Source organism: Neoarius graeffei, chromosome 21 (genome assembly GCF_027579695.1).
Source record: "Neoarius graeffei isolate fNeoGra1 chromosome 21, fNeoGra1.pri, whole genome shotgun sequence".
Lineage (NCBI taxonomy): Eukaryota > Metazoa > Chordata > Actinopteri > Siluriformes > Ariidae > Neoarius > Neoarius graeffei.
In genome coordinates this window covers 3,046,141-3,061,100 of record NC_083589.1, presented here as the reverse complement: position 1 = coordinate 3,061,100, position 14,960 = coordinate 3,046,141, and the positions used below count along the sequence as shown (strand labels likewise).

At 47.8% G+C, this 14,960-nt stretch overlaps 1 protein-coding gene across 1 annotated transcript in view; it reads right to left on the bottom strand.

The window, feature by feature from the left end:
• Positions 1-10,703: 10,703 nt before the first annotated feature.
• The window catches only part of LOC132869651 (deleted in malignant brain tumors 1 protein-like), a 44,794-nt gene continuing 40,537 nt past the window's right edge, over positions 10,704-14,960 (bottom strand). Inside the window, exon 19 of the mRNA XM_060902943.1 lies at positions 10,704-10,768. Within this exon, the coding sequence (XP_060758926.1) occupies positions 10,704-10,768 (65 nt within the window). The remainder of the gene's footprint in view (positions 10,769-14,960) is intronic.

Genomic DNA, 14,960 nt, shown 5'->3' with positions numbered 1-14,960 from the left:
ACACACACACGACCGGCGTCTGGTTCGGGGATGAGCTCCTCTGCTCCACGCTCTCCCTCCTTAAGCAGGGAGCGGTCACTGGGAAGACACACACAAACACAGGTTAATTGACATCAGGTGGAGTGATTCTGCCACTTACCTTCCCTGACTCCGCCCTCCTGTCACAGACCGGCGCTTGACCATGCCCCTGCTGCCACATACCCCCACCGCCCGACTCAGGCCGGGCGGCCGTCCGGCCTGCAGCCGACTCTCCCCCCCCCCTTGATGGGAGAGGAAGTCCGCCACGACCATCTGCGCCCCCGGCCTGTGGACCACCTTGAAATTAAAGGGTTGGAGTGCCAGATACCAACGGGTGATCCGTGCGTTGGCATCCTTCATGCGGTGGAGCCACTGGAGGGGCGTGTGGTCCGAACAGAGGGTGAAAGGGCGCCCCAGCAGGTAGTAATGGAGGGCGAGGACTGCCCACTTGATTGCCAAGCACTCTTTTTCGATTGTGCTGTAGCGCCCCTCACGCACCGACAGCTTCCCACTGATGTATAGGACTGGGCGGTCCTCCCCCTCCACCTCCTGGGACAACACAGCCCTCTGTCCGATGCATCTGTCTGTAACATTAAGGGGAGAGAAAAGTCAGGGGAGTGTAAAAGTGGCCCCCCACACAGTGCGGCCTTTACCTCAGAAAAAGCCCGCTGGCATTGCTCCATCCACTGGACCGGATCTGGTGCCCCCTTTTTAGTGAGATCAGTCAGCGGGCTGGTGACGTCCGAATAATTAGGTATAAACCTACGATAATAGCCAGCTAGCCCCAGGAACTGTCTCACCCCTTTTTTGGTCTTGGGCCTCGGGCAGGCCGCAATTGCTGCGGTCTTGTTAATTTGGGGACGCACCTGCCCGTTGCCCAAGTGGAAGCCCAGATACCGTACTTCCACCCGCCCAATCGCACACTTCTTTGGGTTGGCTGTGAGATCCGCTTGCCTCAGTGACCTAAGGACGGCCCTCAGATGTTCGAGATGCCTCAGCCAGTCATTACTATAGATGATAATGTCGTCGAGGTAGGCAGCCGCATAGGTGACGTGGGGGCGGAGGACCCTGTCCATCAGCCGCTGAAACGTAGCAGGCGCCCCAAACAGCCCAAACGGAAGTGTGACGAATTGGTGTAAACCAAACGGTGTGGAAAAGGCCGTTTTTTCTTGGGATAGTGGAGTCAAGGGGATCTGCCAATATCCCTTCATTAAATCCAGTGTCGAATAAAAGCGAGCAGTGCCTAGTCGATTGAGCAACTCATCAATACGAGGCATTGGGTACGCGTTGAATTTAGACACCACGTTGACTTTTCTATCGTCCACACAGAACCGGACTGACCCATCGACCTTGGGTACCAAGACCACCGGGCTGCTCCAGTCACTGTGGGACTCCTCGAAGATGCCCATTTCGAGCATGGCCTCGAGTTCTTCCCGAACCACTTTTTTCTTGTGTTCGGGTAGCCTGTAAGGGTGGCTACGCACTACCACCCCCGGGGGCATCTCAATGTGGTGCTCTATGAGGTTGGTGCGGCCGGGCAGAAGCGAGAACACGTCCGAAAACTCGGTCTGCAACTGGGCAACCTCCGTGAGTTGGGTCGGGGAGAGGTGGTCTCCACAGGGGACCGGAGAGGTATGCGATGTCAACGTGCCTTTTTGAACCTCCGGCCCCAGCTCCGCCTTCTCCAGAACCACCGACACCAACACTACAGGGACCTTCTCGTTCCAGAGTTTGAGTAGATTGAGGTGGTAAATCTGTAGCGCCCCACCCCTGTCCGTTCGCCTCACCTCATAGTCGACGTCCCCGACTCGCCGTGTGACCTCAAAGGGTCCTTGCCACTTGGCGACTAATTTAGAGCTCGATGTGGGCAACAGTATGGAGTATTTTATCTCCCGGTGCGAACTCTCTAAGGCGCGTACCCTTGTCATACAGGCGGGCTTGCTGTTCTTGGGCCTGCCGCAAATTCTCCTGGGTTAGGTGCATGAGTATGTGGAGTTTTGCGTGCAGGTCAATAACGTATTGAATTTCGTTTTTACTTGGTGAAGGTCCCTCCTCCCAACTTGCCCGCAGCACATCTAAAATGCGGTGCGGCTTACGCCTATATAATAATTCAAATGGGGAGAACCCCGTGGAGGCTTGGGGGACCTCTCGCACTGCAAATAACAAGGGTTCGAGCTATTTATCCCAGTTACGTGCGTCCTCACTTACAAATTTTTTAATTATGTTCTTGAGGGTGCGATTAAACCGTTCAACTAAACCATCCGTTTGTGGGTGATACACGCTGGTGCGAATCGGCTTAATACCTAATAACCCATACAGTTCGTTCAGTGTTCGTGACATAAACGAGGTGCCTTGATCAGTCAGAATCTCTTTCAGGATTCCAACTCAGGAGATGACGTGGAAGAGTGCCTCCGCAATGCTGCATGCTGAGATATTGCAAAGAGGCACGGCTTCCGGGTATCGCGTTGCATAGTCCACCAGAACTAATAATAAAGCAGTACCCTCGTGTTGACCGATCTAATGGCCCGACGAGATCCATCCCAATTCTTTCGAACGGGGTCTCGATTAATGGTAGAGGGCGCAAAGGCGCTTTTGGAATGGCCGCTGGATTTACTAACTGGCATTCGCGGCATGCCATACACCACCTAGAGACATCGCCGTGAATCCCCGGCCAATAGAATCGGGCCATTATTCGGGCTAGTGTCTTATCCTGCCCTAGGTGTCCAGCCATGGGATTAAAGTGAGCTGCCTGGAATACCAATTCCTGGCGGCTCTTCGGAATTAAAAGCTGCATGACTCGCTCTTTAGTTTGAGTGTCCTGCGTCACTTGGTATAATCTATCCTTCCCAAGTAGGGGAAGGACGGGGTGGCATTCGGCTGGAGCGTTTGACCATCAATTATTCTCACTTGGTCAAACGCATGCCGCAGAGTCTCGTCTCGCGACTGCTCTAATGAGAAATCCGCGAGGGATTCCCCAATAGAGAGAGGAGGAGCCGGTGGCTCCTCACTCTGACGCGGAGATGACGTAGATGGCTCTGCGACAGCTGCTCCCGCCAAAGCGACACCGGGACCTCCCCCTGTTAAATGGCAGGACCCACTCTTCACCAAGTGTGTCATGAAATCCCGGCCAATCAGTCCCCAAAATTATAGAGTGGGTAAGGCGAGGATTAACCGCAGCCTTCACTATAAATTTTTCCCCTCGGAAAAAAATTTGGACTGACACCAAAGGGTAGCTGTGAACATCCCCGTGCACACACAACACCTTCACCCCCTGTGCTCCCCCCAGTGCCTCATTTTGCACCAGGCTTTGGTGAATTGAGGTCTGATTACAACCAGAATCCACCAACGCCTGATATGTATCCCCTTGAATACTCACCGGTATGCGATACGCTCCGGCCCGATTGAGGGCAGCTCCTGGCGCGTTGGGGATCCGAACCACCGCACCCACCTCCATTACCATGCACTGTTGTTGGAGGTGGCCCGGCTCCCCGCAGCGCCAGCAAACCGGCCCGGGCTTTCTCTCCGCACCTGTGTTCTGGGGCTCACTCACCTGAGGAGGGGGAGAGACAGACACAGAAGGGAGAAATGGGAGGGCACCGCGGGTGGGGGAATGGGGCGAGGACGAGACACAGGAGGAGAGGGAGAGAGAGAAGAGGAGATGAGAGAAGAGGCTGTCTGCTGTCCTGCCGCCGGGACATCCGCCATATGGTCCTCCGCCAGCTCGATTGCCTGATCCAGCGATGCCGGGAGGTGGCACTGGACCCACTCCGCGGTTCCTGCTGGCAAGCGTGCAACGAATTGCTCCAGCACCACCTGGTCGATGATCCCCTTGGCGTCGCGGCTGTTGGCCCTCAACCACCGCCAGCAGGCATCCCGGAGTTGCTGGCCAAGCGCGAACGGCCGGCCGACTTCCTCCAAGTGCAAAGCGCGGAAGCACTGGTGCTGCTGCTCAGGGGTGCACCCCACATGCTGGAGGACGGCCCGGCGGAGGTCCGTGTAGGCCAGCTGGCGGTCAGCGGGGAGCTGTAGTGTGGCCAGCTGCGCCTCTCCCATTAGCAGGGGGAGGAGGCGTGCCGAGCGCTGCTCCATCGGCCACCCCGTGGTCTCCGCGACTTGCTCGAAGACCGTGATGAATGCCTCGGGGTCGCCCTGCGGGCCCGTCTTTGTTAGGGTGAGGGGGGACGGGCCTGCGGTGGGAGCGTTGGTGGACCCCGCCGACGCAAGGAGGTGCCGGAATGCCTGACGATCTTCTTGTTGGGCCAGCACCAGGGCCTTGAACCGCTGTTCCTGCTCCTTTCGGAGGGTGACTAGCGCCTAGTGCTGGCTTTGCTGGGCCGTGGCGAGGGCGTGGACCAGTTCGGCGAATGGGGAGGACTCCATGGGGCTGTTCGGCTGCTGCGCTCCAGTCCCAGGTTTCAGCACCACTGTAACTTTTCTATCGAAGGGCAGAGCACAGAGGACGGCAGGACAGAGATCAAGTTTGTAAACAGGGGTTTTATTGCCACGCTTTTCAGTGAACAACTCGTAATTCACACAGACACACACACACAACCGGCGTCTGGTTCGGGGATGAGCTCCTCTGCTCCACGCTCTCCCTCCTTAAGTAGGGCGTGGCCACTGGGAAGACACACACAAACACAGGTTAATTTACATCAGGTGGAGTGATTCTGCCACTTACCTTCCCTGACTCCGCCCTCCTGTCACAGACCGGCGCTTGACCATGCCCCGCTGCCACACATACATATACACCTACCTATAACTATACACATCCATACGTACAGACGCCCATATCATAATTATGCATATTATGCTTATATATTAAATACAATTATGCACTATAATTATTTATACACACACACACACACACACACACACACACACACACACACTCACTTTTTATACCATATAATATATCCGTATGTACCCATACCCACATATATACACATATTATCAATAGCATGTTATTGTAATTCCTCCTCCCTATACCTCATAAAGATCTGTTCCTTATACCTTTTTTTGAACTGGTTTATAGTTGTACATTTCATGAGCTCCACATTCAAACTGTTCCATAGCTTTACTCCACAAATAGAGATACTGAACATTTTTAATGTTGTCCTAGCACTGCAAATTTTAAATTTCAATTTCCCCCTAAAATTATAGCCCCTCTCTATCCGAGAACATTATTTGGATATTCCTTGGTACTTTATAATTCCTTACTTTGTACATTACTAAGGCAGTTTTATATTCTATAATATCCCTGAATTTTAAACATTTTGAATTTAAGAATAGTGAATTAGTATGATCTCGGTAACCAGCACTATGAATTGTGCATTGAATGAATTGTTTAATGTAAAACATTAAAAATACAGTAAATGATGCACAATGTGGGAATGTCTTTCATATATTAGTGATAAAAAAGAGAAACTCGAAGAGTACATGGTAGAGAACATACCTCCACCAAGCCACATCTTCAGAGCTGCATCAAAAACTTACCAATTGTTCTTTGACCCATGGCCCATCTTTCCACAAAATTTCATCAAAATCCATTCACTACTTTGAGTTATGTTGAGAACAATCAAACAGAAACAAAAACATAACCTCCTCCAACAAAGTTGGCAGCAGTAAAAAAAAAAAAAAAGTCTTATCTAATCTGTGGAATAAATATGACGGCACTTGTTCAATGACAGAATGGAGATTACAGAACAGAAAGCTGATATTTATATTATATTATATATGATATATAATAGAGTCATACTTTAACTTTGCTGCCTTTGCACTCATGTACATTTCCAGAATAAGTTGCTGTATCTCCTCATCGTTCTCCTCAAACCAGTCCCTATGCTTGCATTCGGAAGGACCGAGGTGGGAGAGGGCCGTGGTATGGACCACCTTTCTAAAGGCTGCCCAGTCTTCTTAAATAGTTCTAACACCAAACAGGAGAGTGTTCACCTGGGAGTCTAGCTCCTCTCTCAGTTTCACAAGGACCTCATCAGACTTCAGTTTACCACCATTCAGCCTCTTCTTGGCTTTCTTTCCTTGTGGATCTCATGGGCTGGATGTACAGGTTCATTTTACTGATGACCAATCTGTGATCAGTCCAACACTCAGCCCCACACATGAACTTGGTGATTCTGACATCTTACTGATTCCTCTGGCTAACAAGAATGAAGTCAACAAGGAGCCAGTGGCATGATCTTGGGTGCATCCATGTTGTTTTATTGTGGGTTCATTGGCAGATGTTGGTGATGAGGAGCTGGCAGGTGGCACACATCTTCAGTAGCCAGAGTTTGTTGCTGCTGCACTTGCCTATGCCATTTCTCCCAATGACACCATCTCAGGTTGTCCAGTCTGAGCCTACTCTTGCAGTAAAGTCACCAAGGATCACGACTTTATCAGATTTTGGAACAGTAGTAACCAAGGCTTTTAAATCTTCATAGAACTTGTCCTTGACCTTATCAGGGTTGGTCATGGTGAGTGCATAAGCACTGATCACAGTGGCAAAGCATTTCTTGGTCAGGGAAAGACACAATGGCGGTACAGTGGTGTAGTGGTTAGCACTGTTGCCTCACAGCAAGAAGGTTCTGGGTTTGAGCCCAGTAGCTGATGGGGGCCTTTCTGTGTGGAATTTGCATGTTCTCTCTGTGTCTGCATGGGATTCCTCTGGTTTCCCCCACAGTCCAAAGACATGCAGGTTAGGTTAATTGGTGGCTCTAAATTAACTGTAGGCATGAATGTGAATGGTTGTTTTTCTCTATGTGTCAGCCCTGTGATGACCTGGTGACTTGTCCAGGGTGTACTCTGCCTCTCACCCATAGTCAGCTGGGATAGGCTCCAGCTTACCTGCGACCCTGCACAAGATAAGTGGTTATAGATAATGGATGGATGGATGGATGGATGGATGGATGGAAAGGAAAGGAAAGGACACAGTGTCATGAGGCAGTCACCTCTACCCTTGGGGAAGCTGGACAGCTTGCAAGCAAGGACGGATTGGATGGCAAAGCCTACACTTGCCTTACGTCGGTCTTCACTGCTAGACACACTCCAAAAGAAGTTGCCAGTGCCTGTCTCTGCGAGCTGTCTCTCCTCTGCCAAGTGAGTCTCAGACAGGGCAGCAATGGAGATATTGTATTTGGCCAGTTCACATGCAACCAGTGTGGTTCTCCTCTCAGGTCTGTCTGCATTGGGGTTGTTGAGCAGTGTACGGATGTTCCATGTTGCGAGGGTAAGGGGTAGCCTCCAAGGTTTTTCTCCTTTTCTTCAACCGTTATTATGGCATCCCACCAGCCACAGTATTCTGGTCAAGATTAGCTGAAGCAATTTTTAGGACACCTTTTCTAGCCCCTTCCTCAGACTACAGAGATGAGCAGTGCAATCCTAAAGAGGGCTGCTTAGTCACTCAGGTGGCTGCTGAATCCTGCTGCTGCTTCAGTCAACAAGGGAGTGACCCTATGACCTGAGCCACCTATGAGCAGGTCTGTGACTACAGCTTCCAGTGAATCCATACCTGCTTCTTCATCACTTTCCCACTGCCATGGCACTTGAAAGAATGGAGTGGAAAGGAGTGATGTCATGAGATGAGTGGGACTTGGATTATTGTGGGGGAGGTTTGGGCAGAGTCAGCCTTACTCTCTTGCCTGTTCCCAAACATACTCCAGCGGCAAGTCAAAGCAAGACAGCTGGTGATAGGGATGGATGCAGCAAATGACCACAGCTTCTTCCATGCCTCATTGTGCCCTGGGCCTTCTAAAAGGTCCGCTGGTTCACCTTCTTGGCAATTGGATCTACTATGGGTATCTTCCACCCCATCTGCCAAGGTCCAGACTTCACATGCTTGGAAGGGTATCCAAAGAGCTCACGGAGGGCTTGGGGCCTGACTGTTATCCTCACCTGGTTTAGCCTGCCTACCGAAGTGGTTTCCTGGGGTGTGGCTGCTGCATATGTCACAGCTACTTGGAACCACAGGTGAGGGCTGAGTGCCAGGTGGAGACCAAAGATGAATGAGCTGCCCAAAAAGGACACAGCAGCCCCCCCACCAGAGGTGCTACTCCTCCCAGACAACCCATACACCCTAATGGGTTTAGCAGCAGCTGTACAAGGCCCACCAAGATGATCCAACATCCCATGCAAAGAAAGCAGCCTTCGTCAAGGCCCACAAAAGTCTCCAGGCTAAGCTTAGAGACATGCAGGACTCCTACCTGAGCCATAGAGCTGATAAAATTTAGGTTTATGCTTCCAATCATGACCCACGCTTCTTCAATGCTGTGTGCATACTGTATGGCCCACAATCCTCCAGCACCTTGCTCATCTACAGTGCTGACAGTACAGCCTTTTTGACTGATAAAAAGAAGATCCTTAAGTTATGGGTAGAGCACTTCTGCAACATCCTCAACCGACTGTCTGCCATCAAGAGGAGGCTATTCATCAGATGCCTCAGGTGGACATCAACATGGATCTGGCAGAATGCATCACTGAGACTGAATTGGGAAAGGCCATCCATCTTCTCTCCTCTGGAAAGGCCCCTGGAGCTGATGCCATCCCAGCAGAGGTGTACAAGGCAGGTGTTCAGCTTTTCATCAACAAGCTCACTGAGCTTTACCAAACCATGTAAGATGGAGAAGTGTTCCTGCAGGAGCTAAAAAAATGCCTCCATTGTGCACCTGTATAAAAAGAAAGGAAACTGCCAAGTGTGCAACAACCACTGTGGGATTTCCCTCCTGTCTATGGCTGGAAAGAATATTGCTCACTTTCTTCTGAATCGCCTGATCACACACAGCAAGGACACCTGCCAGAGAGCCAGTGCAGGTTCAGGACTGGATGGGGGACAGTTGTCACAGCTGGGTGGCATGGTGGTTTAGTGGTTAGCACTGTCGCCTCACAGCAAGAAGGTTCTGGGTTTGAGCCCAGTGGCCAATGGAGGCCTTTCTGTGTGGAGTTTGCATGTTCTCCCCATCTCTGCATGGGTTTCCTCTGGGTAGTCTGGTTTCCCCCACAGGTCAAAGACATGTGGTTAGGTTAACATGGGGCAGCCTTGGGCTGAAGTTCCCTTGAGCAAGACACCTAACCCCCAACTGCTCCCCAGGCACTGTAGCATGGCTGCCCACTGCCCTGGGTATGTGTGTGCTCATTGCTCACATGTATGTGCATGTGTGCATTAACTGCTTGAGATGGGTTAAATGCAGAAAGGAATTTCACTGTGCTTAAGTGTATGTGTGATAGATAAAGCTGTTGTCGTTCTTCTTCTTGTCATGGTGTTTGCCGCACACCAAGCTGCAGGAGGAGTGCCAGAACAGGGTAGGGACCTGGACATCAACTTTGTGGATCTGACCAAGGTCTTTGACACATCAGTCAAGGATTGTGGAAGGTCATGTCCAAGTCTAGCTGTCCCCATAAGTTCATTGCCATGGTCAGACAATTTCATGAAGGGGTGTGTGCTCTTGTCCTGGATGATGGAGAGGCCTTTGAAGTGACCAGTTGCATGAAACGGGGTGTGTCCCAGCCCTGACCCTGTTCAGCATGTTGTTTATGGCCTTGCTGACTGATTCCTTCAGAGACTATCAAGATGGCATACCCATCAGATATTACACTGATGGGGGATTGTTCAACCTCTGAAGACTGCAGGCCAAGACCCAGGTGCTGAACAATGTCATTTGTGAATTCTTCTTCGCCAATGACTGTGCCTTACCCAGCAACACAGAATCTGGTATGCAGACTAGTATGGACTGTCTCTCTGCTGCCTGTGATGACTTCAGCCTCACCATCAGCACTAAGAAAACTGCAGTAATATACCAGCCATCACCAGGCAAAGAGTATGTTGAGTCTGCAATTATAGTTCACAGGCAGAGACTTGAGTCTGCTAGCAGATTTACATATCTTGGCAGCACACTGTCCAGATACGTCCATGCCGACGATGAGGTGACTAGTCAGATCACAAAGGCCAGTGCAGCTTTTGGTAGACTGTGTTCCACTGTTTGGGAGTGCAGAGGCAGCCTGAAGACCAAACTGAAAGTGTACAGGGCTGTCATCATACTGACTTTTCTGTACACATACTAGACCTGGACTTTGTATGCAACCCATGTCAGGACACTCCAGCATGTTCATACTACATGTCTGCATTGTCTGATGCATATTCGGTGGCAGGATCCAATTCAAGATACAGACATTCTTGAGCATGCCAGACTCCCTGGTGTCTACAGTCTGCTCCAGAAGGCCCAGCTCAAATGGACAGGGCATCTAGTCTGCATGCCAGATGATTGGTTCCCAAAGAGACTACTTTACAGTGAACTCTGTGAAGGGAAGCGCTCTCGTGGCCATCCCAGGAAGTGCTTTAAGGATAGTTTGAAGAAGTCTTTTACAAGCTTTGAGGTCAACCTGGACACCTGGGAAGAAACAGCAAAGGACAGACCAGGTTGGAGAACCAAAATCCATAATGGTGCCCTGAAATCTGAGCAGCACCACCTTGAGACAGCAAAGGAAAAGAGGGCTAGGAGGAAAGCAAGTGCTAGCAACAGCAGTGTTCACACAGGGACAGCAGAATATGTGAGCGACACATGTGGGAGGGGTTTTTGAGCTTACATTGGCCTTATCAGCCATACACGCACTCACAAAAGCAACATCTAAGGGGGGTGTCTGTGGTCCTCATCGAAAACAATGGACAAGAGAAGACATTTCCAGAATAAACAACTCACTCACTTTGTCTCTCCTACATCCTGTTCCTCAGTGATGACATCATCATAATCTTCTGGACTGTCTCCTGAAGAAATAAATGAATTGGTAATAAACCACCATGTGTGTTGTTGTTATAGTAAAATACTGAGTTACAAGGTGGTGTGATGAAGTGGAGTTCCTGCTACCACCCTAACGTTGATCATTTATCTACAACAGCATGTCCCCAAGTGTTTTATTCCTCTTAGACCATAGGAATTTGCCAACAATTGCAGTTTTTCACTGAGTAAAGAATTAGATGTTGTACTTTTCATCCATATATAGTTTAGTTTTTAGTTACATCTGGGTACCAACTGAACTGATAATCACATCATCAGTTTTTCTTTGCTAATCAGACACAAGGTGTGCCACCACTCTGTCCAGAGCAGTTGGAGGTTAGGTGCCTTACTCAAGCACATTTCAACTAGTCCTGCTCATCCAGGGAATCGAACCAGAAACCTTTTATTATACCAGAATAATCACACCAAGCTTCTCTGAAACTGTTAAGGGTAGCGAGATGTGGGGAGTTAGGATCCAATAGCACAGGGGTGTCAAACCTGATCCATAAAGGGCCATGTGGCTGCAGGTTTTCATTCCAGCCATGCAGCAGCACCCTGATTTGGCTTATTCAATCAACTGACACACCCACCCTTTAATCAAGGGTGGGTGTGGCTACAAGTATTTGACTGTGTGAAGACAGTTCAGTTGATTGAATGAGCCAAGTCAGGTGTGCTGCTGCATGGCTGGAATGAAAACCTGCAGCCACAAGGCCCTTTATGGATCAGGTTTGACACCCCTGCAATAGCAGAACACAAACCAGAAAATCCAATGAATAAAAAAATGATTTAATTAAAGTACAAAAAGAGTCAACAAACAAAAATAATCCAGACAACAGCGAGGAAGACAAAGTGCTAATCTGAAAAAAAAAAAAAAACATGAAAAAATAGTTCTGACAAAAACTGGAGACAAAAAAACATAGTGCAAAAAACATGAAAAACTGACAAAACATGACTGCAAAAAACTGTGACCAAGACTAGGCAAAACAGAGAGCAAACATCCAGGAAGCAAAAACCAGCACAGAGGTAACATGACAAGAGGTTCTGGCAAAGTCCCCTTCTGAGAACAGCCTATTTATACACAGCAGAGCAGACCAGGAAGTGAATGCTGGCAAGATGGAAGTCCCATCCCGGATCGTGCTGAACTGGGAGATAGTAAATCTCTGGAGTGGAAGTCGGGGGCATATCATGACAGAAACAGGCTTCCTACATTCCAAATGGCTTGTGTGCACCTTGGACACAGCTGAGGATTTTCCCCCAAAAGACATGTGCATCTGCATGATTGCAAATCCATTCTTCTAATGCTGCCCATGCAGTGTTTAGATTTGTTTATCTTTATCTATGGCTTCATCCAAGGCTCTTGTGAGCGTGGCTTGCTCATGTGGAGTGAGTAGGGCATTCAAAATCATTACTCCATCATATGGATGCAGATTACAAATAGCTCTGAGGCGATGCAATTTGTATCAGTTTTTCATTCCATCTTTTCTGGGATGTTTCATGTTTTTGCTCCACTTATCAATATGAGCCAGAAAGGGTACCTGGTACTGATGAATCAATACCCCAGCTCTCATTGTCATTTTTAATGGCTTTAGATTAGCCTTAGTTATCTTTTCATTATCCGACAAGATGGCATGCTTGGCTGCACATGAGCTTTTTTCCCCCCCAATAGCTTCTGTTCCAACTCATCCACTCTCGCTTTAGATAGCTTTTACTCCAGATCAGCCTTAGGTTCAAGTTGTTGCTCTAAATTGGCTTGATACTCAAGCAGCTGTTGACTCATGCAGCTGTTGTTTAAGGCCTGCATTTTGCTCAATCTTGGTATAAATCGTTCTTTCTATATCTTCTCACATCTGGCTATTTCTCTGGTCTGCTCAGCTTCATTCATAGCAGACAAATGGCTGCCAATCTTTGAATCTCCTGTCCATTTCAGATTTCATCTGAATCTTCTTGTGCCTTCAAATGTGTGACAGTCACCAAAGCTTGCTTAAACCATTTCTGCTTGTTACGAGTGGTTTTCATTTATTATAGGCCTTTGTAATCTCATCTGTGCACCACAATGATTTGTAAGCTATGCCACACTTTTGAGCTACAGTACAAGTACAGTTCATTGAAAATAGTACAAAAACAATATATGAAATTTTGAAAAAGAGAAATTTTATTTTATTTTTTAAATATATGCTCATTTTGAATTTGATGCTAACAATATATTTAAAAAAAAAGTTGGGACAGGGCAATGTTTACCACTGTGCTGCATCACCTCTACTTTTACCAACACTCCGTAAATTTTTGAAGATTGAGGAGACCAATTGCTATAGTTTTGAAAGAGAAATGTTGTCCCATCCTTACCAGGTATACAATTTCAGCTGTTCAGCAGTTCAGAGTCTCCTTTGTCATATTTTGTGCTTCATAATGTACCAAATGTTATCAAAAGGAGACAGGTCTGGACTGCAGGCAGGCCAGTTTAGAACCTGGACTCTTTTACTATGGAGCCATGCAGTTTTAATATGTGCAGAATGCAGTTTGGCATTGTCTTACTGAAATAAACAAGGCTGTGGCAGCAGGGGCATGGCCAAGCATCAGTTTGCGAATGGAGGGCAGGGTCAGGGAAGGTGAGTGGCCAAGTCGTTACACCTGTTGTAAATTAATGCATGTGTGTGTGTTTGTTGCAGTGATGGTGGAGCATAAAAGGAGTAGGAGAGCAGAGAAGAGAGCGTGGGACCAGAACATGACTGTGTGTGTGTACGTGCTTGCCCTAGAGTTGAGCAGAGTGAAGCTGCAAAGCTTGAATAAATGTGTGTGTGAACATTATCTCCTGCCTACCGTACTTCTGTACTCCACCCACATCAGGGAAACCGTTACAAAGGCCTTCCCTAAAAAAGACATAATCTGGATGGCAGCATGTTGCGCCAAAACATGTATATATCATTCACCATTAATGGGACTTTCCCAGATGTGCAAGCTACCCATGCCATGTGCACTAATGCCCCCTCATACCATCACATATGCTGGCTTTTGAGCTGTGCACTGATAACAAGCCGGATGGTCCCTCTTCTCTTTAGCCTGGTGGATGCTGTGTCCATGATTTCCAAAAAGAATTTCAAATTTTGATTTGTCAGACCACGGGACAGTTTTCCACTTCACCTCAGTCCATCATAAAAGAGCTCGGGCCCAGAGAAGGTGGTGGTGTTTCTGAATATTATTTATATCTGGTTTTAACTTGCATTTGTGGATGCAATAATGAACTGTTTTCACAGATGATGGTTTTCTGAAGTGTTCCTGAAACCATGCAGTGATTTCCATGAGAGAATTGTGTCTGTTTTTAATGTAGGGTCTCCTGAGGGCCTGAAGATCATAGCCATCCAATATTAGTTTTTGGCCTTGTTCTTTGCACACAGAGATTTCTCCAGATTCTCTGAATCTTTTAATCATATTATGTACCATAGATGATGTGATCCCCAAATTCTTTGCAATTTTACACTGAGGAATGATACAAAAATTGCATCATCCCTGGAACTTATATTTTATAAAACTGGACATGTTAAATAGTTTACTGTGTAAATTGCATTTTAATATGAGACTGGGAACATGTTCTATTTAGTTGGTAAAGTTTGGCTCTTTGAGTCCACCATTACACGAATGCGTTCCTAGTAAGTTACTGTAAATTCAAAGGAAGTGACGTCATATGTGCAACACTTGAAAGTTTGCGACATTTCTGGCTTCATCTGCTTTGCAAAGTGGAGCACGTTTTTAAAATTTTTTTTAAATTCCACAACAAAACTAAAACCAAATTATGTCTCCTAAGAGGTGTGTCATTCAAGGCTGTTCAAATGTTGCCGATAAAAAAGTGGAATTTCGATCCATATAGCCCAAGGTCGACAGGGCACTTACGGAATGAATGGGTTCGATTTGTACGGACAAAGAGAGGTAACTTCAAGCTGACAGGATGGTTTGGTGTCTTCTCTATACGTTTTACAAAAGATAAATTTGTGAGGCAGATTCACATAGAAGGATTTGAGCAATGTCTGGTACGCAGTTCCTACGATCTGGAAACAGATGTCAAAAGCGCCATCCCAAAGAGCTCACTGCACAGTAAGTGTCGAGCTTGTGTTTAGCCTGTTGCTTGAATTTATAAGCTGTGTTTAGTCTTTTATCCTTTTAACTGATAGCAAACCCTGAAGTTTTATA